Below are 25,865 nucleotides of genomic sequence, written 5' to 3'. Positions count from 1 at the left end.
TTTCGAGTACACCCAGCAAAAAAAAATGCCAAAGCGTAAAGCCTCAAAAATTGCAACAAACTCCGAATCGGAATGGGATTCCGATGAAAATGATGAACGTAAGTATCATCATACCTAATCCAGATTACTCTGGCTCTGATGGAGATGATTCATCAGATGACAAGAATTCGGGATCGGAATTTCCCAGACCGAATGTATCATATAGATCTGGTTTCCATAACTACGCAGCATCTCAAATACAATTGGAACCAAATCACGTTTTTTCATGGAGTAACGAAGAAAAAGTTTGGATTGAAATCTGAAATGAAAAAAATTCTCCATAAAAAAAAATTAAAAAATGTAAAAAAAATATATATATAATCCCTTAAAAAAAAAGAGACTATCGATATTCGTCGACCTCCACGTTCGTGATAGTTGGGCAACGTAAACTTTGTTTGCGGCAGACGGACGATAGATATTCGTGAATCATTTTACTCTTACACGATGCTTAGAATTATGAAAATTTTTTATTGAAAAACTATGCGCTTTTCGGAAAATTTGTCAAGAATAAAAAGTTCTTGTAATCAGCCGAGGAATACGCCTGAATTTTTCCGGAGCGTTTTGAGCAAAATTTTGAATTTTGCAAAAATTGTTCATATGCAAAATCCAAAATTTTGCTCAAAACGCTTCGAAAAAATTCAGACCTATTCCTTGGCTGATTACAGGAACTTTTTATTCTTGATGATTTTTCCGAAAAGTGCATCGTTTATTGTAAAAAAATTCATGAATGTTCTCACAAAAATTTTGCCATTAAGAACCATGGATTCTCAAAGTTTAGACATTTATTCCACCCGTTAGTGAGATTCCAGGTTAATTACAGACTCGAAAAGCTTTGGAAAATGGTTCAAAAAAAAATAGGCACGAAAAATCACGTTTTTTTTGTTTAAACTGCATTTTGGGATAATAAATAAATTTTTTGAGGAATTTCAGTGGCGCCGTCGGAAAGAGGAGATCTTAAGCAATAAAAATATATGTGTCTCAATTTTTTCTAGTGTCGAATAGTCTTAGTTATTGGCCGTTGAAAAGCAGTGTACCGGTAATGGCGTTTTGGCCGTTTAAGGGTTAATAGTTCCATTTTCAATCTATTTATACAGTTTTCGATTCGTTTTTATATCAAAGTAACTCCCGTAAAATATTTTTGCAAACAAATTTTTTTTCTTTTAGTTATTAACAATCAAAGTTCTTGATAATTTTTTTTTTCAAAAATGGATTACTCGCGAACGCTACATCAAAATTCAATAATTGAGTTATTAAAATTTTTGTTGCGAAGTATACTTTACGCTAAAAAATTAATCGGTAGTAGCAAACATTTTGTTTATTGTTTAAATAATCGTTTGTTTAAAAAAATTGAAAATTAATTTTCTCCGCCTGTGAAAGAATTCTTCCACGTTCTAATAGATTCTACAATCTCTTCCTAACATTTTAGTAAAAAAAAAGTTTGTATTTTTCAGTAGTTCAAAAGTTTAATCTTCAACAAATTATAGTATTTTCTACAAAAAAAAATAATTTTTTTTCAAACAAATCGGTTGAAACATTCAACCTAGTAGACTAATTTTAAACCAAAAAAGATGAATTTTCAATAAAAATTTTAGTATTTGGTATTAAATCAAAAATCTCCATTATTTTAAATACCAATTACTACATTTTTTTATTGAAAATTTATCTTTTTTGTTTAAAATTAAACTACTAGGTTGAATGTTTAAACCAATTTGTTAAAAAAATACTTTTTTGGTAGAAAATTATTTTTTTTATTATTTAAAACTAACCTTTTCAATGACAATTTTACTATTCAATTTCTTTGGAAATTCACATGTTTTGATTGAAAATTCAACTACTTGATTGAATACTTACCCACGATCTTAAAAAATAATACTTTTGATTGAAGGTTCATTTCTTTGGTTGAAAATTTATCTATGTTTAATGGAAAATTAAACCACCTTATTCTTTTTTAGTAGAAAATGAATCTTCTTGGTTGAAAATTCATCTTTTTGCTAAAAAAAATAACTATACCTGGTAGAAAGTTGAACCGCTTGCTTAAAAATGAATTTCTTTATGAACATTTACCATTTAAATTAAAAATTTTTTTCATATAGTTCTTAATATGATATCCACAATAATTTTATTGGAAATAATTTATTACCCAATTGCACCCCTATTTCTTGGCTTAAAGTTGATTCACTTTATTAAAAAATTCATTTTTTTTAAATGATGCTTCATTCTTTTAATTGAAGATTCATATATTTCGTGGAAAAGTGAAATATTTTCATCATATTATTTTTTTTTTTTTAATAATCTTTTCAACTGAATGAATGAATGAATGAATGAATGAAAAAGTTTAGAAGTTTCTTTAAAATTTTGAAAGCTTTCAGAAGAATAAAAAAATTGTCTTATGATTTCTAGGGAAATTCTAAATGATTTTTTATTTAATAAAATCAATTCTTAGGGAATATTAAAAAAAAATTGAAAGCAGTTGAAAATATTTCCGTAATTGTCAAAAAAGAATCCAGAAAATTTCTAGGGAGTTTTTCTAATTATATAGATTACCTAATTGTTCCCCTGTTTCTTGGCTTAAAGTTAATCCACTTTATTAAAAGAATCATGTTTTTAAAATGGTGATTCATTCTTGTATTTGGAAATTCATATATTTTATGGAAAAGTGAACTATTTTGATATTATTTGTTTTTAATCGTCTTTTTAACTGAAAACTTAACCATTCAACTTTTGGTTGAAAATAGATGTTTTTTAGTTAATAATAGATCTATTTAGATAAAAGTTTATCTTTTTAGTAGAAAATTAATCTTCTTGGTTGAAAATACATCTTTTTTATTAAAAAATTAACTATACATGGTAGAAAGTTGAACCACTTGATTAAAAATTTATTTCTTCAAGAACGTTTATCATTTTACTTCAAAATTCGTGTCATATTGTACTCAATATGATACCCGCACGCGTCCGAATGTCCTGGAAATTAGATCCGCAAACTTATTCTTTCCAGAAAATTAAAGTTGTGCTAAATTGTGCTAGACTTGTGCTCATTTTTGCCGTAAATAGTTTTTTGAAAAACCAAAAATTACGGGCACAATTTTTGAAAATCGTTTTTTTTTTGCTAGATCCGCAACTTCTTACTAGAGCAAAAAGAAATGTTGTGTTAGGCGGCTCGAAGTATACACAATTTTGTTCAAGAAAGAAAAATTCCAAAATCCTAGTCGTTACAAAAACAAGAAACAAAAACCAAAAAAATTATTATTTTTAAAAATTTCGAAAAATTAAAACTTGTGCTAAGTTGTGCTCGACAAATGCAGTCTTTATTCCGTCTAACAAAATTACGTGACCTCAAAAGTTCTCATATTAAAACTCAAAATGTAAAACTGAAAAAAACATACAAGATCCAAAAATAACTAAATTTCGAAAAACTAAAATATGTGCTGAGTTGTGCTCGACAAATACAGTGGTTTAAATTTTGAGTTTTATTATGAGAACTGTTGTGTCACGTAATTTTGTCAAACGGAATAAAGACTGCATTGTTCGAGAACAACTTAGCACAAGTGTTAGTTTTTCGAAATTTTTGAAAATAATATATTTTTTTTGGTTTTTGGATTTTGTTTTTTTAACGGTTAGGTTTTTAGAATTTTTCTTTCTTGCACAAAATTGTGTATGCCTCGAGCCGCCTAGCACAACCTTTCTTTTTGCTCTAGTAAGAAGTTGCGGATCTAGCAAAAAAAAACATTTTTCAAATATGGTGCCCGTAATTTTTGATTTTTCAAAAAACCATTTGCGGCACAAATGAGCACAAGCCTAGCATAGCTTAGCACAACTTTCATTTTTTGGAAAAAAATAAGTTTGCGTATCTAACTTCCGGGACATCGTGTTCGAACGTGCTAGACCAGCGCTGGAGGTCGGAGCGCGGTCACAAAAAAATCAATAACTTTTGAACTACTGCAAAATACAAACTTTTTTTTCACCAAAATTTTCGGAGGAGATTGTAGAATCCATTGAAACGTGGAAGAATTCTTTCACAGGCGGAGAAGTTTAATTAATTTTGAATTGTTTAAAACAAACGATTATTTAAACAATAAAAAAATGTTTTTTACTGCGGAAAAATTTTTTCACGGAAAATATACTTCGTATCCAAAATTTTCATAACTCAATTATTGAATTTCGATGAACCGTTCGCGAGTAATCCATTTTTGAAAAAAAATGATCAAGAACTTTGATTGTTAATAACTTTTAAAAAAATAAATTTTTTGCAAAAAAGGTTTTGGGGGAGTTATTTTGATATAAAGACAATTCGAATACTTCATAAATTGATTGAAAATGGAACTATTGATTCAAAAGTGGCACACTTCAGATATTTTGACCCATTAGCAATGTGATGAAAATGTTTTTATTTTCTTTTATTTTCAAATGCAAATAATATGCCATCCTGTCATTAGTACGGCCCATGGACTCACATATATTTAAATTATCGTGTACCTGGACAGAAATAATGTTATTTGTCTCTAGTGTCAGGAAAATCCGACTGTTTAAGTTGGGTACTATAACTCTTTCATAGGCATTAGGAAGATCCGTTCTAGGAGCCATTAATGTACACTAATATAGGTAATAAATAGATTAATCCAATGATGGATTTGTCATCCTGATCTCTTGCTAGTTGCTACTTCAAGATTAGAAGACCAGTTTTTAGAGAGCTCATTCGACCTCGATTTATAAAACTTTCGTAATGATGAACATCAAGTTGAATGGGAAGAGGATGAAAAATGGCTTCTTTATGGGGATAAGCTGATTATGTAAAAGGAAAGGAAAAGTAGGAAAGTAATTGAAGGGTGTCACGGCAGAACAATGAGAGGGGGTAAAAAGTTTCCAAGAGGGAAGGTGTGGTTTTCAATATTTTACGAATTAGAAAAGAAGGGTTCAGTTTGTTAATTCTTACATTTTTATGGAGTTTTAAAGGAGGCAATTTTTATTTTTTATTAAGTTGAATGAGGGAACTTTTGGTTTTGACTTTCTGATTAGCGAGAGGGACATTTTTTTTAGATTTTTATCAAGTTGAAAGGCAGAATCATGTGAGTGTATAAAGAAAAGTTGGAAAGGCGCAAAGTTTGGGTTTTAATATGCCATGAATTGGAAGAAGGGTCATTTTCTTAATTTTTACATTTTACGTGAGTTTGAAGGAGAAGGAAATTTGGTTTTGAATTTTTTCTGAATTGCGAAGGAACATTTATTAAAAATGATTTTTGTTTACTTGATAGGGACAGAAATATCGTTATATATTTGTAGCATTTTTATTGAGTTGAATGAGGGAAATTTGGATTTTTTTTATTAGGAAGTGGGATATATTTATGAATTTTTTCTGAATTGCGAAGAGACTTTTTTTAACAACATTTTTGTATAGTTGATAAGGACAGAATTTTAGTTATTTATTGAGCATTATTATTATAGTATTATTTTTTTTTTTCGAGCATTTTTATTGAGTTGAATGAGGGAAATTTTTATTTATGAATTGGAAAAAAGATCCTTTTTTTATTTTTACATTTTTATTGAGTTTGAGAAGAGTGAATATTGGTTTTGAATTTTGTCTGAATGGCGAAGAAGCATTTTTTTTTTATTTTTTAAGATTTATGTATAATTCATAGGTACAGAATTTTCGTTATTTATTTTAATTTTTATCATTTTTATTGGGCTTAATGAGATAAATTTGGATTTTTTTCTGGTTAGGAAGAGAGAAATGTTTCTTTTTTCGTTTTCATATTTTTATCAAGTCGGAAGGCAGAATCATGTGAATGAATGAGGAAAAGTGGGCAAGGAGAAAAGCTTGGTTTTAAATATTTTGTGAATTGGAAAAAGGGTGCTTTTTTAAATTTTTACATTTTTATTGAGTTTGAAGAGAGGACATTTTTGTTTTGAATTTTTCTGAATTGCGAAGACATTTTTTTTATTTTTTAAGATTTTTTTTATAGTTGATAGGGACAGAATTTTCGTTCTTTATTTTTTAGCATTTTTATTGTGTTGAATGAGGGAACTTTTGGTTTTGATTTTTTCTGATTAACAAGAGTGACTTTTTTTTAGTTTTCAGATTTTTATTAAGTAGGAATGCATATTCATATGTGATTGCATAAAGAAAATTTGGAAAGGAGGAAAGTTTGGTTTTCAATATTTTATGAATTAGAAGAAAGTTCTTTTTTTAATTTTTACTTTTTTTATTGAGTTGAATAAGGAAACTGTTGGTTTTGAGTTTTTCCGATTTTTCTTAAAGAAGAAAATGGTAGTTTTCATGTTTTCCCTTCGTTTTGAACATTTAGTCACTTTTCTGATTTTTCTTTATTTTGAAATATTTTACGGAGTTTAAAAAGATTCCAAGAAATTTTGAACAGATTTAAATAATTTAGTTAAAAATTAGTCTTTTTAAATGTAATACTAATTTTCTTGGCTGAAAATTTGGCTATTCCGTGAAAAATTAGTTTGATTTTTTGTTGAAAATTAATTTTGTTAACTAAAAATTCAACTTTTTTATTTTTGTTTGAAATTTCAACTATTACCGTTTTCGTTCCGAACTCATCTGCTTGCTGAAAATTTTAATGTCTTCTACAAAATTTTTATTGAAAATTCTTTTTTTTATTTATTTATTGTTTTAAAATGAATTTTCTTAATTGTAGTTAGAAATTCTTTTTTTGTTTGTTTAGAAGTTTAACCATTTTGTTCACAGCTGATCATTTTAAATTGAAATTTCAAATAATTGGGTAAAAGTTTAATTACTTTTTTAAAAATTTATTTATTCATTTTTGTTTAGTTGAAAATTCATCTTTGTAGGTTGAAAATTCAGGTACTTTGTAAAAATGTAATTATTTTATTGAAAGTTCAACTATGCTTGGTTCAAGTTTAATGGTTTTTAAAATTAAAATTTCGACTGTTTGGTTGAAAATTCAACTATTTTTTAAAATTTAATTATTAATTTGAACTGTTTGTTTAAAAATGCAAAAGATTTTGTTTAATCTTTTTTTTTTTTTTTTGAAAATTCGGCTACTTCGTTGAAAATGCGTATTTTTAGGTAGGAAATTGAAGTCTTTGGTCTTTGATCTATTGGGACAGAAAATGCTTTCTTTTCTATTGACAATTCGTCTTTTGTTGTTGAAAATTTTAGTGGCTTCTAAAAAAGTCAAATGTTTGGTTGAAAATAAGCTGTTTCTTTTTAAACTTTCATCTTTTTTTTTAAACCCATCTTTTATAGGTTGAAAAATTAACTATTTTTTAAAAATTTAATTACTTTGTCGAAAAGTCATCTTTTTTTGTTGAAAATTTCACTGTTTTGTTAAAAGTTGGCGATTTTACGTTAAAAATTCATCTTTTTTGGAAGCAAGTAATCTTTTTTGGATGAAATATATGAATAAATTTGATATTTAAAAATTTAAATTAGATAATGTGATGCCTCCTTCCTTAATTTGAATTTATGAGTATGACCCGCTAAAAAAATTACGAATAAATATTTTTTTTATAAAAAATGATCCTCCAGTCTCTAATTACCATATTACTCGATCTTTGATCTCCCTACTTTTAATCCAATTATTAACACCATTTTAACAACTGATGAAAATGCAATTTACCTGTTGCACATTTGTCTCTCTTTACAGAAAACTTTTAGGGAAATCGGGAAAAATTTTCCCGGTATATGGACAATCAACGATTTAGAGCGAATAATTTGCTTAAAAGCCTCGACCACCCACACTCGACTTTCCAAGAGTCTTGAAGTTAGAAGGTTTCGCTATATAGGGTAGAGCATTTTCAACGAAAAAGCAAAGTTTTGCCTAGAAGACAATTGATTTTTCAATCCGAAAAGTTGAATTTTCTACCAAAAAGTTCATTTTCCACCAGAAAAGATGACTCTTATACGACCAAAAATGAATTTTTTACCAAGAAGAAGACTTTAACAAAATAGTTGAGTTTTTTAAAATATAACTAAATTTTCAACAAAATAGTTGAATTTTTAACTAAATAATTGTATTTTCAACCTGTAATGATAAATTTTCAAGTAAGAAGGTAAATGTTCTAGGAAAAGACGAAGTTTTAAAGAAAATACATAAATTTTCAATAAGATAGTTCAATTTTCAGTTGAAAAATTAGTTTTCGACAAAATAAAAACAATCTAATGTTTAACCAGTTGAATCTTCAAACAAATAGATGAAGTTTCCAACAAAGAAGATTGATTTTCTACCTAAAAAGACGAACTTTCAAGAAAATAGTAAAATAGGAATCTCAATAAAAAAATGAACTTTTGACAAAGTGGTTCAACCAGAATAGATCAATTTTTAACTAGAAGAGATAAATTATCACCTAAAAATGGAATAGCGACATTTTCAATTCAAAAAAATTAATTTTCAACAAGAAGGAAAACGAGTTATCAATCAAATAGTTAAATTTTCAACTAAAATTGGGATTCTTAAAAAAAAAAAACAATTTTGAACAAGAGTTCATGATTAAAACCAAGCATTGAATTTTTAACCAAATAGTAGATTTTTGAATCAAGATTATTAATTTTCTTACAAAAAGACGCATTTTCAAGAAAATATATGAGTTTTCAGCGAGATAGCTAACTTTTAATTTTAAAAATTACTTCAAAACAAAAATTAACCACTTGAATCTTAAGACAAATAGATGAATTTTTTCAACAAGAAAAAACTAATTTTCTACCCAAAAAGGAAAACTTTCATGAAAATAGTAAAATAGTAATCTTAATAAGAAATACTTTACATTTTTAACAAAAAAAATAAATTTTCAACAAAAAAGTTATTTCTCAAACAAATAGTTGAATTTTCAACCAGAAAAGAAAAATTATTTTTAACAAGAAAATATCATTTTTCAACAAAAAAATTAATAGACATTTTCAGTGAAAAAAATTAATTCCCAACAAAAAGGAAAACGAGTTTTCAACTATAAATTTTCAACCAAAGACATGAATTTTCAGTTAAAATTAGGAATTAAAAAAAAAGAATTTTGAAAAAAAAGAGTTTAATATTCAGTTAAATAATTTAATTTTTAACCAAAAGGATGATTTTTCAATGTATTTGGAGTTACGAACGTTCATTTGAACGAATTTAAAAAAATTATTTTTCAATTTTTTTTCGCTTCAATCAATTTGCTTAAATCATGTCAAAAATTCTCTTTTTTTATCTCAATAATTATAGAGTTGTTGAGAAAGTTCAGCAAGGCCCCTAAAAACCATCCCTACTATACCCAAACCTAAAATGTTAAAATTGACCAGTTTGATTATCGATATTTGAAAATACAAAAAACGTCAAAAATTCTCTTTTTATATCTCACTAATTATAGAGTGGGTGAGAAAGTTCGGCAAGGCCCCTCAAAACCACCCTTAATATGTCCTCACCTAAAATGTTAAAATTGACACCTTTGATTTTCCATATTTGAAAATACAAAAACGTCAAAAGTTCTCATTTTTTATCTCACTAATTGTAGAGTGGATGAGAAGGTTCGGCAAGACCCTGAAAGCCACCCTGAATATATCCTTACCTAAAATGTTAAAATTGAAAAGTTTGATTGTCGATATTTAAAAATACAAAAACGTCAAAAAATCTCTTTTTCTATCTCATTAATTATAGAGTGGATGAGAAAATTCGGCAAGACCCCTAAAAACGACCCTTAATAGATCCACACCTAAAATGTTAAAAATGAGAAGTTTAATTGTCGATATTTGAAATTACAAAAACGTCAAAAATCCTATTTTTTATCTCACTAATTATAGAGTAAGTGAGAATGTTCGGAAAACCCCTAAAAACCACCCTTAATATATCCGCACCTAAAATGTTAAAAATGACAATTTTGTTTGTCGATATTTGAAAATACAAAAACGTCAAAAATTCTCTTTTTTTACCCACTCTATAATTAGTGACATAAAAAAAGAGAATTTTTGACGTTTTCATATTTTCAAATATAGACAATCAAACTTGTCATTTTTAACCTATTAGGTGTGGGTATAGTAGGGATGGTTTTTAGGGGTCTTGCCGAACTTTCTCACTCCCTCTAAAATTAGTGAGGTAAAAAAAAAAGAAAATTTTTGATGTTTTTATATTTTCAAATATCGACAATCAAACTTGTCATTTTAACCTATTAAGTGTGGGTATAATAGGGGTGGTTTTTAGGGGTCTTACGGAACTTTCTTACTCACTCTATAATTAGTGAGATAGAAAAAGAAAATTTTTGATGTTTTTATATTTTCAAATATAGACAATCAAACTTGTCATTTTTAACATTTTAGGTGTGGGTATATTAGGGGTGGTTTTTAGGGGTCTTGCCGCAATTTCTCACTCCGGCTTTAATTAGTGAGGTAAAAAAGAGGATTTTTGAAGTTTTTATATTTTCAAATATCGACAATCAAAATTGTGTTTGGCATGTTTGAATAATGGGTGATTTTTAAAGGTATTTAAACCCTCAAAAAAAAATTTCGAAAACTTTTTTCAGATGGAATATCATTTTTTGTCATCCTAAATGATTTGGGCAAAACAAAATTCGGGGAAAAAAATCTTTACTTTCGTTCATATGAACGTTCGTAACTTCAAGTACATGATTTGCCAGCTAAAATTATAAAATAAAAATTTTTGAACAAGATAATAGATATTTTCAGCGAAAAAAATTAATTCCCAACAAAAAGGAAAACGAGTTTTCAACTATAAATTTTCAACCAAAGAGATGAATTAAAAAAAATAAATAATAATTTTGAACAACGTAGCTAAACTTGTATGCAAGTAGTTAAGTTTTTGACAAAAAAAGATTACTTTTTAGCAAAAAAAGTTGCATTATTAAAAAGATAATTCTATTTTGAACTGAATAGTATAATTTTTAACAAAACGAGATGAATTCCGAACCAAAAATATATTAGTAGACTTTTTAAACAAAAAGATTAACTTTGAACCTAAAATAGTTGGATTTTTTTTCTGATTTTATAATATATCAGCTCGCATTTGACCGAAAAAAGGGAAAGTTTCTTGAGAACTGGAAAAAAGGAATTCTTTTCAAAGAGAGAAAAGAGGGGAATAGGGGAAAGGCTGCGAAGTAACTTACTTATTTTTTGGCGTGTCCCTCCCCCACGCCTAAAATTGGTAACGTAGTTTTTGAACGGCCCCATAAATATGGGTCATAATTAACAATATTTTCTTTTTTTTCTAGGTGAGTCCAATCTTGCTTCTCTAGACCTTCGTGAGTATGAAAACATCCTACTAACAAAGAAAGATTTTAACCAATCTAAAATTTAAGAAAGTAGAAAATTAATTTTCCAATTTTTTGTTCCCTCGACAAAAAGTTTTGGCTTATGATTGAAAGTGCGGAATATCTTTTATCAAAATAAGGAGAAGATTCGCTAGTCTCACGAAACCATCTCGTAGTCACGAATTCATCGTGAGAGAGTAGAAAGTGTTTTATTAGCGAATGCTCTTTTGTGGCTTTGTTGCGTGATAGAACGACGAATTCATCGTTCGCGTAACATCGCATTGTATAGCTGAGTTTACGAGAAAAATATACATTACGTGTGATCGCTATTTTGAATAACGAATTTTGCGTAAACATCTTTTGGGCTGTTTAAGCAAATGCGATACTTACGATCCAAGATTCCTGTTCTGTTTGAAGGTTGTTTACGCAACTGTTTGTTACTTTGTTACTTACGATCCAATATTAACGTTGCCGACATATTACCGAGGTATAAACCATTCCACAGCTCAAGTGGTTCGTGTCCGTGCTAAGTTTCTAGAATATTCTCAAAGGTCATCCATGGCGTCATAAAGTGATATTGCGCAATTGTGAGTAACGAATTTCGCGTAAACAGCTTCAAGGCTGTTTACGAAAAATTCTTTGCTTAGGATCCAAGATTCCTGTTACCTGTTTAAGATTGTTTACGCCAAATTCGTTACTTTGTTACTCACGATCCAATATTCCTGTTACCGGCATAAATTTGCGTGAACAATCTTGAAGTTGCTCACGAGAAATTTATTATTCGTATTTCTTAGTAAAAATTAAGTTATTAGTTGAAACATCAATTGCCTGGGTTCAAAATTCATGTGTTTTGTGACAAAATCGTCTTTCAGGCTTGAAAATGTTTAAAATAATCGAATTATACTTTTCTTGGTCTTTTTTGTTTGAAAAATATATCATATATATATATATATATTTTTCTCTTGGTTGAAAATTTCAGCTTGCCATTGAAAATTGCATTATTTTGTTGAAAATCTATTTTTCTGAAAAGTATTCATCTTTGTGGCTTAAAAATTTAACTATTTTGTTAAATATCCATCATTCTAGGTTGAACATGAACTTTTTAGTAGAAAATCGATCTCTTCGGGTTTCAAGGTAAATGGTTTTCTATAACGTTCCCCTTTCTAAGCTTGGAAGATCAAATTTTTCATGAAAATTTATTTCTTTGGGTGGAAAATCTTTTTTGGTTCCAAATACTTTTTTTTGTAAATAAATTTTTTTAACTGAAAATTGCACAATTTTATCATTGTATAAAATATCAACCATTATTTTTTTTTTTAAGAACATTCTTAAAATTTTCATGGATTCAAAATAAACTAACTTTTTCAATTATATATTTTTTTATTCATTCAAACTGTTTTTTATTTGATATTGAAATCTTTTTTGCTTGAAATATTAACTATTACATATTTTGGTAAAAATTAATCTATTTGAATAGAAAATGAACTCCTTCATTTAAAATTACAGTACATTAAAAAATTACTATTTTTTATTGTTGAGAATTCATATTTTTGGGTCGAAAAATCATCATTTTGGCTTGAAAATTCAACAGTTTGGTAACAAATTAAAATTTTTAGTTGAAAATGTTATTTTTGTTTAAAAATCTTATTTTCAGTTTGGAAATTTAACTAGTTTGTAAATAATTCGTCTTTTTCACTTCAGAAGTAAACAATTTGGTATATAGTTACATTATTTAGTTCAAAATTAACTTTATGTTGAAAACTTATATTTTTGGTAAAAAATCAAATTATTTTTATGAAAATTTAACTATCTGGTAGATAATGAACTTTTTTGTTTTATAATAACATTTCTGGGTTAAAAAGTCATCTGTTCTGTGTCATCATCAAGTGTTCTGTTTAAAAACGATTTTTCAACAAAAGAAAGGAATTTTCAACTAAGAAATAAAACTTCCCAACCAAAAATTAAATTCTTCAATTTTCAGTCAAAGAATTAATTTTTAATTAAAAAAAAAAAACGAATTTTTAACCGAAGAAACGAAATTTTAGCAAAATACTTAAATCTTTAAACAGATAGATGAATTTTCAAACAAAAAGATGAGTTTTTAACCAAAAAAGATAGGCGGAAATTTAGATTAACCGAGAGAAATAAAAATATCGACGTGCATAAAAAAATAATTTTATGAGATAGAGAAGAAGGTGTTGAATAAGACAACGTGAATTCAGATTGAGAAAAGGAGGGGAAAAAAGATAAACGTTCACTGATTTAAGATTCGATCAAATAGAGAAGAGGACACTCAAAAAGATAGACGAGAATTTAGATTGACAGGGAGATAGAAAAATATTAAAGTGAATAGATAAAGGATAGAATAAAGTAGGAAAAAGGGGATTGAAAAAAAAACGGAAATTGAGATTAACAAAGAGATAGAATGGGATATCATTTATAAAATAAAATATAAAAATTACAAACTCCTGCCTTAAAATTCTTTAAATGTCACTTGGTAAAGCCCTGACATCATGGTATTTGGAACAATTCCTGCCCTTTGGATCTTACAATCAGAATTCTCTGCTTGACCTCGCAGAAAACCTACCATGCAAGTTTCATATATTCTCCATAGGCTGAGACTCGCAATAACTGTACCTAGAAAAGGTCAAAAGGTCCCTGCTAGCTGTCGTAATAATAGCAATACGTGCGTTAGTTACATGCCTGTCTCGCTTGGATGCTCGTTTGCTCATCAACGGGTTGTTTCAGGCGCGTCAACCGATACGCATACCTTCCGAAATAAATGCCTACCTTTCATCTCATCTAGACTTTACCACACGTGCTAACATCCCAAAATCAATTAAAGCTTCCAACCAACCACAAAGGTCTTAAAATTTAACCACTTCCCATTAGACAAACAGGGATCGTTCTGTGCGCCAATTCCTACCTTACCGACTTCTAGAACATTCTGCAGCTGTAGTTCTTCGTGTCCATGCTAAGTTTCTAGAATGTTCTCAAAGGCTCCTGAGGACGTCACAAAATGATCTGGCGCATTTGTGTAAAATGAATTTTCGTAAACAACTTCCAAGGTTGTATTTTGATTAATCCTTGAATTTTCTACTGCAAGGATAAATCAAAATGTAACCTTGACAATGTGTACGCAAAATTCTTAATTGAGATGATAAATAATCTTGAAATTGTTTACGCAAATTCGACTCTCGCAATTGTGCATTATCAAAAGATTAAAGAAAACAGTTGAATTTATGATTGAAAAAGTTTACTTGGACAAAATAGTTGAATTTTAAACAAAGTCTAGATTTTTAACGCAATATTTCCTAAATAAGTGCTTACTTTTCATCTCATCTACACTGGCCAAAACGTGCTAAAATCCCGAAAACCTTTAAAGCTTTCAAATAACCACAAAGGTCTTCAAATTTAACAACTTCCCATTAGACAAACAGGGATCGTTCTATGCGCAAATTCCTACCTTACTGACTTCTAGAACATTCTGCAGCTGAAGTTGTTCGTGTCCGTGCTAAGTTTCTAGAATGTTCTCAAAAGGCTCCCGATGACTTCACAAAATTATATTGCGAATTTGTGAGAAACGAATTTGCGTAAACAACTTCAATGTTATATTTTGATGAATTCTTTCATTTTCTACTACAAGGATAATTTAAAATTATAACATTGAGCATGTTTACAACAAAATTTTTAATTGAGATAATAAATAACCTTGAAGTTGTTTAAGCAAATTCGACTCTCACAATTGCGTATTGTCAAAACATTTAACAAAACAGTTCAATTTTCGATTCAAAAAGATGACTTTAACAAATACATGCGTTTTCAACGAAACACTTAAATTTTAAAGTCCAAAAGGCGATTTTTAATAAGTCAGTTGAATTTTTAATAAAAAAGTTCATTTTTATCCAAGAATGGTTAATTTTCAACAAGAAAAGTTGACTTCTCTACCGTAAAATCTTCAATTCCAAAGGACGACTAAAAAAATGTTACTATGAAATAAGATGAATTTTTAGCCAATTAAATAGTTATTCAACATAAAAATTAAAGTTTTAATTCAATAGCTGCATTTGTAAACTGCAAAGATGAATTTGCAACTAAGAAGGCCAATTTTCTACCAAATAAAGAATTTTCAACTAAAGAAGATCAATTTTTAACCCGAAATGGAAAAGTTAAATTTTCAGTTAAAGAAATCACTTTTCAACAAAAATAAAATAAAATTTTCGACTAGATTATTTCAACCAATAGTTGAATTTTCATGTCAAAAAGACAAATTTCCTACAAAACAGTCGAATGTTCAAAACCAAAAATATGAATTTTTATTTTAAAAGTTTCTTTTCAACAAAAAAAAATGAAGTTTTAACCAAATACATAGATTTTCAACCAAATTGTTTTATTTTTAAGAAAAAAACGAGTTATCTACAAAACGGTTAAGTTTTCAACTCCAAAATATTATTTTTCAATAATAAAGTTAATTTTCTTCCAAACAGCTTAATTTCCTGCCAAATTTTTGACTTTTTTAAGCCAAAAATGGAATATTTACATTTTCGGAAAAAATTAATTCTCAACAAAAACAAAACGAATTTTCAACAAAAGAGTTAAATTTTCAACCAAACAGATGAATTTTGAACTAAAATGATGAATCTTCAACAACAACAAAAAAAGAAGAAAGAATAATTGCCAAGAAACTGGTTTCCAATTTAACAAAATAGTTGAATTTGTCAACAAAAATATTATTTTTTAAACAAGAGTATTAATATTCTTCGAAAAAATACGAATTATTAACAAAATAATTACATTTTTAACCAAAAAAGTTAGTCTTTAATGAAAGAGATGAAATTCCAACTAATGAGCTGGTTTTTCAATTAGAAACAAGTTTATCTCTAATCTTGATTTTTATCTCCAATATCGCATTTTGATTTAAGTCTCGAACTTTGTCTTGAATCTCGAAATCTTTATTGATTCTCGAATTTTGCTTAGATCGAATTTTCTCGATTTTTGTGTCAACTCTCGATTTTTCTCTCGACTCTGCAATACTTAAAGAGCTTTCCAATTTATTTTGGAAATAACTACTCTATATTACGACACTAGATCGTTCGGTCGTTTCAAAATTTAGGAGGAACATAAGTGGCACTAATTCGTCTTCCGGGATTGTTTTCTTTTTAGGAAATGCTTCCGACAATAAAGTTCGAGATTCACTTCCTCCTTTCTTTCTAATACTCGAATTATTGTGCCATTACCTCATTTTATGTTTCTTGGAAACCGTAAAATGTGATTTCAAAGGCTTCAATTTGATCAATAAAAATGGGTGCTAAATTCACTGTTGCAGAATATTGTCTATGATGCTGTTATTGATTGTTTTAATATCATTCGAAACTGTCGTTATTTTTTAACTTGTTTTTTCCAAAATCATGATTTTTTTCCTGGAGAAGTAAAAACAGGAAATCCACTCATCTGCCATTTTATGAAAAAAGCCCGTAACTGCAAAATCATTAAACGATAAAAAATCGACAAAAATATTTAAAGTTGGATTTTTCTATTCCAGTTAATTTAATAGATATTTGTTTAGTTTGGTTTTTACTGTTTTGGGTCATTTCGGTTGCGTTATATAACAAAATAATTAACAAAAACTGTTCATTAATATATAAAATTGCAGGTGCTACCGAAATTCCAAAGCATAGATTTTCGGTAACGATCACCGAATTTTCTGCAGAATTTACCAAAATTTTAGTTATTTTATAGATTGACGGATATTTGCCTCAACATTTAATGATTTTTTGATTAAATTTTACAATTTAAAGATTTAAATTTAAAAGTCAAGTTTATTAAATGTTACTGAAAATATCCGTAAATTTATAAAGTAACTGAAAATTTTGTGAACTGTGCAGAAAATTTGGTAATCTTTACTGAAAAGGTGTGGTGTCCCTATTTTTACTGAAAATCCTGTAATCTTAACAGAATTTTTTCTGCGTTATGGTGCTTATTGCTGTCTTTTTTCATATAAAACTCCCAGCCTTCACACTTTACCCACTATTGCCCTCTTTTTTCCTGTTTTCCCCCCTTACAAGGATTTTTTTTTCCTTTTTGCAAGAAAATTCACTTTAATCGATCTGACTTGGTTCAAAATTCTACTATTTGGTTGAAGCTTGAAATATTTTGTTGAAAATTCTTTTTCTATTTTTAGTTAAAAATACATTTTTTAAACTAAAAATTTACCTATTTCATTTTTGGTTTCATAGAATTTAACACTTTGATTCAAAATTAATTTTTTTGTTGAAAATTTGACTATTTCAGTTGATGATTCATACTTTAAATAAAAATTCGTCTTTTTGGTTGAAAATTCATACGCGTGGTTAAAATGGAAACGCTTTTTTTTAGATTCATTTTTTTAGCTGAAGATCCGGCATTTTATTAGAAAATTGATGTGTGGTTAAGAATTTAACTTAATTTGTTTACAAATTATTTTGTTTTTATTCAAAATTAATTTTTTTGCCTGAAACTATTTTGTTGAATAGTCATCATTTTCGTTCAAAAATAAATTCAATACCTGATAATTGAACTATTACTTTTTTTGTTGATAATTGAGCTTTTTTAGTCAAAAATTCACATAAATATGTTGTGGAAAACTGGTCTTTGTAAAAGATAGTGATATTTTAAACCAAAAAGACGAATTATCTACAAACTATAATCTTCTACCAAATTGATGTATTTTTAAGCCAAAAATTAATTTTTAAATAAAATGATAAATTTTCAGTAAGAACAAAATTAATTTTTTCAAAGCAGTTCACGTTTAAACCAAGTAATTGATTTTCCAACTAATTAATTTTCAATTAAAAATATAAATTTTCAACCAAAAATGGAATATTTACATTTTGGCTTTTAAAATTAATTCTCAACTGAAAAAAACGAATTTTGAACAGATTAGTTCAACTTTTAATCAAGTAGTTGATTTTTGTCGACCAAAAAGATGACTTGTTAACAAAATAAAAGCATTTTCAACAAATTAGTTTCATTTTTTTATTTAAATTTGTTTAAATTATTTAATTTATTATTATTTTTATTATCTAATTTAAATATAAGGACTTTGAAGAAATTAAAAAGAATTCAAAGGCATTCAAAAGAATTAAAATTAATTCTTCTGAAGAAGTCAAAATAATTCAAAATAAATCTAAAGATATTAAAAGAATTGAAAAAATCCATAGGAATTCAAAAGCGTTCAAAGGAATTCTTGTAAACATTTAAAATGAATAAAGAAATAATTCAAAGTGATTCAGATGCTTTCCACATAATTCAAAAGAATTCTTCTAAGACTTTGAAAGAATTAAAATAAATTCTAAAGATCTTAAAAGAATTCCAAAATAATGCCTACGAATTGAAACAAATTTGAAGACATTCCTAATTATTGAAAATAATTTTTTTAACGACTCCGAAGAAATTAAAATGAAATAATTTCAAAAAAATCCCAAATAATTCTTCTAGGTACTTCTAAATTATTCAAAAGAATTCAAAGACATTCAAAATAATTTCAAATAATTCTTCTAAAGAATTCGGAAGAAATAAAAAGAATTCAAAATGATAAAAAAATACTTCAAACTCATTAAAAAGAATTCATAATAATTATTGAGAGAATGCGAAAGATTGCGAAATAATTGAAAGGTAATCAAAATAATTCAAAAGAATTAGATAATTACTATTATTTAATTTATTTACATTCGATAAATCTAGAGATACCTGAAATACCTGGAATTATGAGGGAATTTATTTTCTGTGGTTGAAGTGATATAAAAAAAGGAATTTTCGATTTTTTTTTCAGTTACTGCCTTTTTCCGTAGAGCGGCAGTCATGACCTCGGACTTGCGTCCCTATCTTGTGACAGTCCACTTTGTAGAGTTGTAAACTGCGTACAGCCGTACGTGCTTCGGAAGTACTTGCGTCAAGTAACGGTGTTTGTCGTATTTCAAACACGCGCGTGCATTCCTTGAGTTTGTGTGTATATGTGTGTGTTGTGTGCGCGGAGGAAGCTTATTAAAACCAATCCAAGTGAACGAGTAAAGGTGGTTCCATGCGGTCCGGTTCTCCACCTGCAACCTGTGCCGCCCAACGTTGGTGTAACTCATTTAGAACAAAAAATCGTTTTTTTTTTAAATTTTTTCTTTCCTTGTTGAAAATTCCACTTTTTGTTTTTAAAATGCATGTATTCTCTTGAAAAAAAAGTTATCTGTTCTGGAAGAATTAGAGATTTTATTGCTTATGCTTAATTTCTGGGTATTTTTTTTCAAAGCAAGAGGGATGTATCGTGAATTCTCTAATCAATTATTTCAATTGTTGGAAGCCGTTTGGATTGTTTTAATTTGAGTTGAATTCTCTATAATTATTTAGAACTATTTAGAAGTATTTAGAATTCTTCTGAATTCCTTAGAAGAAATATTTGAATTATGTTTTAGTCTTCATTATTTGTAATATTTATCAATTATTTAGAATTGTTGTTTAATTCTATTAAAGTGTTTGAAAGAACTCTTTTGGACACTGTTACATTTTTTTGAACGCCTTTGAATTTTTTTAAATCCTTTTGAATTATTTAGATTTTTTATTCTTTGAAAGTCTTTAAGAGGATTCTTTTGAATTATTTGGAATGCCTTCGAATGATTTTTATTTCTTTTTAAATTGGAAGTTCCTTTTTTTAGTGTTGAATATGCATTTTTTCTACTAAAAATGTAGCTATTTAATTTTTGTAGAATATGCATATTTGTGGGTTTAAATTCATTTTTTCTTCTTCAAAATTTCACCTTATAAATTACAAACTCAACATTTTTTATCAGATTTTTTTCATTACTGATTGAAAAATCTGTCTTGTTTAAAAATTCAACTCTCTTGTTGAAAATTCGTATTATTTGGTTTAATTTAACTGTTTTTTAACATTAAAAATTAAAATATTTTGGTGAAAGTATCTACTATTATACTTTTTGCAATAATTCTTCTTTTTTTTTTGATCAAGAGGCAATGAATTATTTCAAATGAAAATTTAACAATAAAATTGTAGATTAATCAATCTTAAATTTTTGTCAGTTCTATTACGAATTAAGCACAGAAATGTGATATGCTTTGTCACTGCCCTTCAACTGAAACTGAATTTTTAATTATTTTTGTCAATTCGACATCATTCCTTCCTTCAAGTGTTTCAAATCACCCAATCGGCATTGAGGAAAAGCAACGAAAACAATGCTTTATAAATTTGCGTGGCACAACTATTTTTTCGAAAAAGGTTAAATTAAGTAAACGAAGAGTTGTTTTTAGATTTTATAGAGCGAAGGTAAGATTTAGTGGGAGCAAGGAAGAAAGAGGAAGTTGGTTCGAAGGGAAGGGGCATATGGGACATAAACGGGAAAGAACAGGATTATGGAGAAAAACTGGTTGTTTCTTCGTTCTCTCCTTCGAATCGACTCGCACCAGGTCACCTATTCTTAATGGGCACCAGTACCACACTCTCCGGCACCACATGCTCACGCTTACGCGCTGCGCTGACTCATGCGCGAGAACGCACCCATAAGGATGGCTTGTTCGCTTCAAGTGGACCGGAATAGCGCAACTCTCTCGAAGGTCTCACTCACTACTCCAGCGTCAGTAATTGATTCCAACGTCTATTTGAAGGGTATCTACTGTGCGGGAATTTAAGGAAACCCGGGAAAATCCGGGAGCTGTCTTTGACATTATTTTTGATGCGGGAAATGCATTTAATTTCCTTGTAATTTATTATTTTGTATTGTCCCTTTGAGCTACTTGCGCTACTGTTTTCTTGCTTGAAATTTAAATTCTTAAAAATTATTAACAAATTAAAAGTTATATTTTTTAAATAAATGTTAACATTTCAATCGAGCAAATTGCGCATGTTGAAACACACTATTTTGTTTTAATTTTTTTCATCGTTCCATTACTTGGTTAAAATTTAGTATAGGCCTTGCCTTATTACTCCAGTTCAATATTCCATAAGTTTAGTAGAAAATTCAGCTCTTTTGTTTAACATTAATTTGTGTATGTTACAATTTAATTATTCAATTTTTGATTGGTTATCTTTCTTAGATTAAAGTTCGTCTTTTTTAGTAGAAATTATTCTACATTTTTGAACATTTATTCTAAGTCGACAATTGAGTTCTTCCAGGTAAAGATTCAGCATTTTAAATGAAAATTCGTAACTTTTTTTGAAAATGTAACTATTTTTTTAAATATTAGTTTTTCTGTTTGTCAAATTTTTTTGTAACTAAAAAAGTAATTATTCCAATTAAATATTTCGTGATTTTAGTTGAAAACTCATCTCTTTGGTTCAAAATGAATGTTTTTATATGATAATTCGTAATTCCATTTTTGATTGATAGTTCTTTTATTTGGAGATTAATGTATTTTTCTAAAAATTCGTCTTTTTGTAGAAATAAGTGTTCTCTATTAAAAATGCATTTTTTTTTATTAGAATTTAGAGAAAAATTCAACTAGTCCAGTTACAGATTCATCATTTTAGTAAAAAATGTATCTTTTTGTTTAACATTTAACCATTACAGTTTAGAGTTTCAGCATTTTAGTTTAAAATTTCACCAGTTTGGTGACAAAATAATTTCTTCTACTAAAAATTTAACTATTCTATTTTCGATTGAAAATTCATCATTCTTGGGGAAAATTAATTTTTTGTAACTGAAAATTTAACTATTCTATTTCTGATAGAAAATTGATCTTTTTTAATTCAAACCTTCAACTACATGGTTGAAAAGTCTTCTTTAATTGAAAATTAAAATATTTCACTAAAAATTATTTTATTTTGCCGAAAATCGTATTTTTATGGTATAAAATTATTTTTTTTCGTTCAAAATGCATAAATTTAGTGATAAATTTCTGTTTTCGATTGAAAATGCAACTATTCCATTTTTGTATAAAAATTAATTTTTAAGTTGAAACTTCAACTATTTCCTTGAAAATTCATTTGTTTTGCTGAAAAATTTCATTTTTTTTAAAGAAAATTAATCTTTTTGGTTGAACAATCAACTTCTCCGTTAAAGATTAATCCTTTCAGACGGAAATTCATCTTTTTTCTTCAAAAGTCAACTATTCTAGTTGAAAATGCATCAGTTTGATGGAAAATTAATTTCTTCAACTAGAAATTCAAGTATACCATTTTTGTTCGAAAATTCATCTTTTTAAGTTCAAAATTCAACTATTTGGTTGAAAATTGATCCTTTTTAGTTAAAAATTGAACTATTTCGTTAAAAATTCTTTTTTTTTTAGTTGGAGGTCACCATTTTGGTTGAAAAATTAATATTATTGGTTAAAAATTCAACTATTCCAGTACAAGATTGATCATTTTAATGGAAAATTCATATTTTCTGTTTAAAATTCAACTACATCATTTTTGGTTGAAAATTGATCTGTTGAAGTGCAAAATTTATCTTTTTAGTAGGAAATTCAACTAATTCGTTGAAAATTCGTTGTTTTTTAGTTGAAAACTCATCAGTTTGGTGAAAAATTCTTTTTTCAACTAAAAATTCAACTATTCCATTTTTGGTTAAAAATGGATCTTTTTAAGTTCAACATAGTCAAATTTTCTACCAAATCGTTAAATTTTAAAGCCAAAAATACCGATTTTCTGTAAAACAGTTGAATTTTCAATCCTAGAATGTGAATTTTCAAGAAAAAAGTTAATTAATAACAAAATAGTGACACCATTTTCTAAAGTCGCGTCCTGAGAATTAAGAAAAGGCTCATCTCGTGCACGATGGCGACGTCAAATGCTTTCCGGTCGAGTGTAATTGTCACGCGATTCATCGAATCGCATCCGCATCAGATTCAGACCGAGACAGGTATTTGGGACGAGTGTTTTGTCACACTTGATTGATTCGAAATCATGCGTCGCAAGAAAAAATTCTAAGAACATCTTAAAGATGTGAAGAAATGCAAAAAACAAGACTTATAGCGTCCATCCATATTAAGTAAGGGAATTTCTAATCACACATTCTTTTACCGACACAGTTACCAACACAGATACCGACATCGATAAAATCTATACCTCACATGGTTCGTGTCCGTGCTAAATTTCTAGAAGGTTCCCGAAGGTTCTTATTCCTACAAGTGTATTTGATTTCTCTCTAACTCTAAAATGTTTTTATAAGTTGTAAAAGTACATTTGGATCCCTCTCCTACTTTAAATGTATATTTGAGTCCTTTTGCAACTTTAAGACTTGTGTCTTATTCCCACGAGTACAACTTCAAGCATCTACACGAAATGCTTAATTGAGATAATAAATAGCCTTGAAGCTGCTTACGTAGATTCGGCTTTCACAATTGCACAATATTATTCTGTCCCATTCTATCCCTAAAACATTTAGGTTCTATAAGCAGGAATTGAGTCCTTTCCCAAAAATCTGAAATTTTCCTGATTCCAACATCAGAAGTACAATTGAGTCCTTTTTCAACTTTAAGACTTGTAACTTATTCCCACGAGTACATTTAGTCCATTTGCGTAAACAGTTTGAAGCATTTACGCGAAATGCTTAATTGAGATAATAAATAACCTTGAAGCTGTTTACGCAAATTTGAATCTCACAATTGCGCAATACTATTCTGTCGCATTCCAACTCTTAAACATTTAGGTTCTATAAGTAGGAATTGGGTCCTTTTTCAAAAATCTTAAATTTTCATCTAATTCCCACAAACAGGTTCAAGTCTCTTTTCAACTCTAAAATGTTTACCTAAGTTCTGAAAGTACTATTAGAGTTTTATGAACACTGGCGGTAAAATCGAAAATATTGACGGAAATGATGATTGGTTCAGTTCAAAATTTGTAAAGTGATTAATATGAACTTTGTATTCCATCCGTTGGATGATAAACCTCTGGAATTCAAATATTGTTTCGCCACAGGACAATCGTGACACACGGGTAGCTTAACGAACCCTTTAATTGACTCCGTGCAAGTACGTCATCGGCTCGTAAAAGCCTCACGCGCTGTATACGCGTTTGATTTAATTAATTGATTTTGCCATATCGTATCGGCGGTCACGCCATGCATTATATCCTACGTTCCCTATATCTGATCCCTAACCATACCAATCAGCCCCTACATTCCCAAGCAGACCAAATTTCAATTAAAGGAGTTCAATATGGATAGCATTTAGGGGTGATAAATATTCTTTTGATTTTACATCCGGGAAACAGCAATAGTATTTGTTTAAAACCCCTAGTTGCGACTTCATTTAGACGATTTTATTGACAATTTCACAAAAGGCTTCGGAATTGGACTAATTACCTCAACAGATTGCGAGTAATGAATTTTGCGTAAACAACTTCAATGTTATTTATTATCTTGCAAGGAAGAATAAGTCAACCTTGCTTTTCTCATAACTACTTATTGAGATAATAAATAACCTTGAAGTTGTTTACAAAAAATTCGATACTCACAATTTCTCAATAACATTGTATGACGTCATCCAGTGCATTCTAGAAACTCAGCGCGGACTACTATCTACTGTCGATCTACTTTTTATCAGATGATCAAAGGACTTTACTTCCCAAGTTTCTACTTATTTCCACTTTTATTTTAAAATTTCCACTGATGCCAATACTTGAGACAATAAATAACCTTGAAGATGTTTACGCAAAATTCGTTGCTCACAATTGCCCAATATCATTGTATGATGACATCCAGTACATTGCACACTGAAAAAAATTACATTGAATCAAGTAGGCTAATTTACTTGGCTGATTTTACTTGAAAGAAGCGAGTATTTTCTTTTTACAAGGGACCGATTTTCTTGAATCAAGAAAATAATAGAATCAGGAGAACTATTTGAATCAAGAATATATTTACTCTAAGCAAAAAACTATTGAGTTAATTTGTTTCATTATACTTATTTGCGTGAAGTTTAATAAAATATTGAATTAAGAATATTATATGTTCATGATAAGTAACTAAAACTCTAACAAAATTCTTGATCCAAGTAAATTCATATACTTATTTTGACTACTATTTTAATTGAAACAATGTTCATGTTCTTGAGACGAGAAAATTAATGTATTCAGCGAAGAAATAATTTCTCTTAAAATAATGCTTGAATATTTTCCTTCAAATAATTATTTATTTGAAACGAATGTCAGATTTACTTTGAAGATACTTATGTCGTCAAAATAGAATCACATCAGTCTTTTCAATATAAAAACTGTAGACTTGATGCAATAGACATCGCACACATATTATGAAAATTAATATATTGGTCTAAATTAATTTACTTCTTACTGCAAAAGTATCTTATTAACCCTTAAACGGCCAAAACGCCACTACCGGTACACTGCTTTTCAACGGCCAATAACTAAGACTATTCGACACTAGAAAAAATTGAGATACATATATTTTTATTGCTTAAGATCTCCTCTTTCCAACGGTGCCAATGAAATTCCTCAAAAAATTTTCTTATTACCCCAAAATGCAGTTTAAACAAAAAAAAACGTGATTTTTCGTGCCTATTTTTTTTTGTGAAGCATGTTCCAAAGCTTTTCGAGTCTGTAATTAACCTGGAATCTCACTAACGGGTGGAATAAATGTCTAAACTTTGAGAATCGATGGTTCAAAGATCGATTTTTCGTT

At 28.3% G+C, this 25,865-nt stretch overlaps 1 protein-coding gene across 6 annotated transcripts in view; it reads left to right on the top strand.

Annotated features, from left to right (window-relative positions):
* LOC117168748 (phosphatase and actin regulator 4B) overlaps positions 1-25,865 on the top strand; it is a 326,157-nt gene that overhangs the window by 88,372 nt on the left and 211,920 nt on the right. For 5 of the 6 annotated variants that reach the window (XM_033354526.1, XM_033354494.1, XM_033354502.1 and 2 more), the window contains exon 3: positions 11,212-11,241. The exons of the other annotated variant lie outside the window; for it this stretch is intronic. In XM_033354526.1, coding sequence (XP_033210417.1) covers positions 11,212-11,241 — 30 coding nt within the window. The remainder of the gene's footprint in view (positions 1-11,211; positions 11,242-25,865) is intronic. 6 annotated transcript variants of the gene reach the window in all.

This window comes from Belonocnema kinseyi, chromosome 1 (genome assembly GCF_010883055.1).
Source record: "Belonocnema kinseyi isolate 2016_QV_RU_SX_M_011 chromosome 1, B_treatae_v1, whole genome shotgun sequence".
In the NCBI taxonomy this organism is placed as follows: Eukaryota; Metazoa; Arthropoda; class Insecta; order Hymenoptera; family Cynipidae; genus Belonocnema; species Belonocnema kinseyi.
The sequence above is the reverse complement of the archived record's forward strand: the minus strand, read 5'-3'. Positions and strand labels throughout refer to the sequence as shown.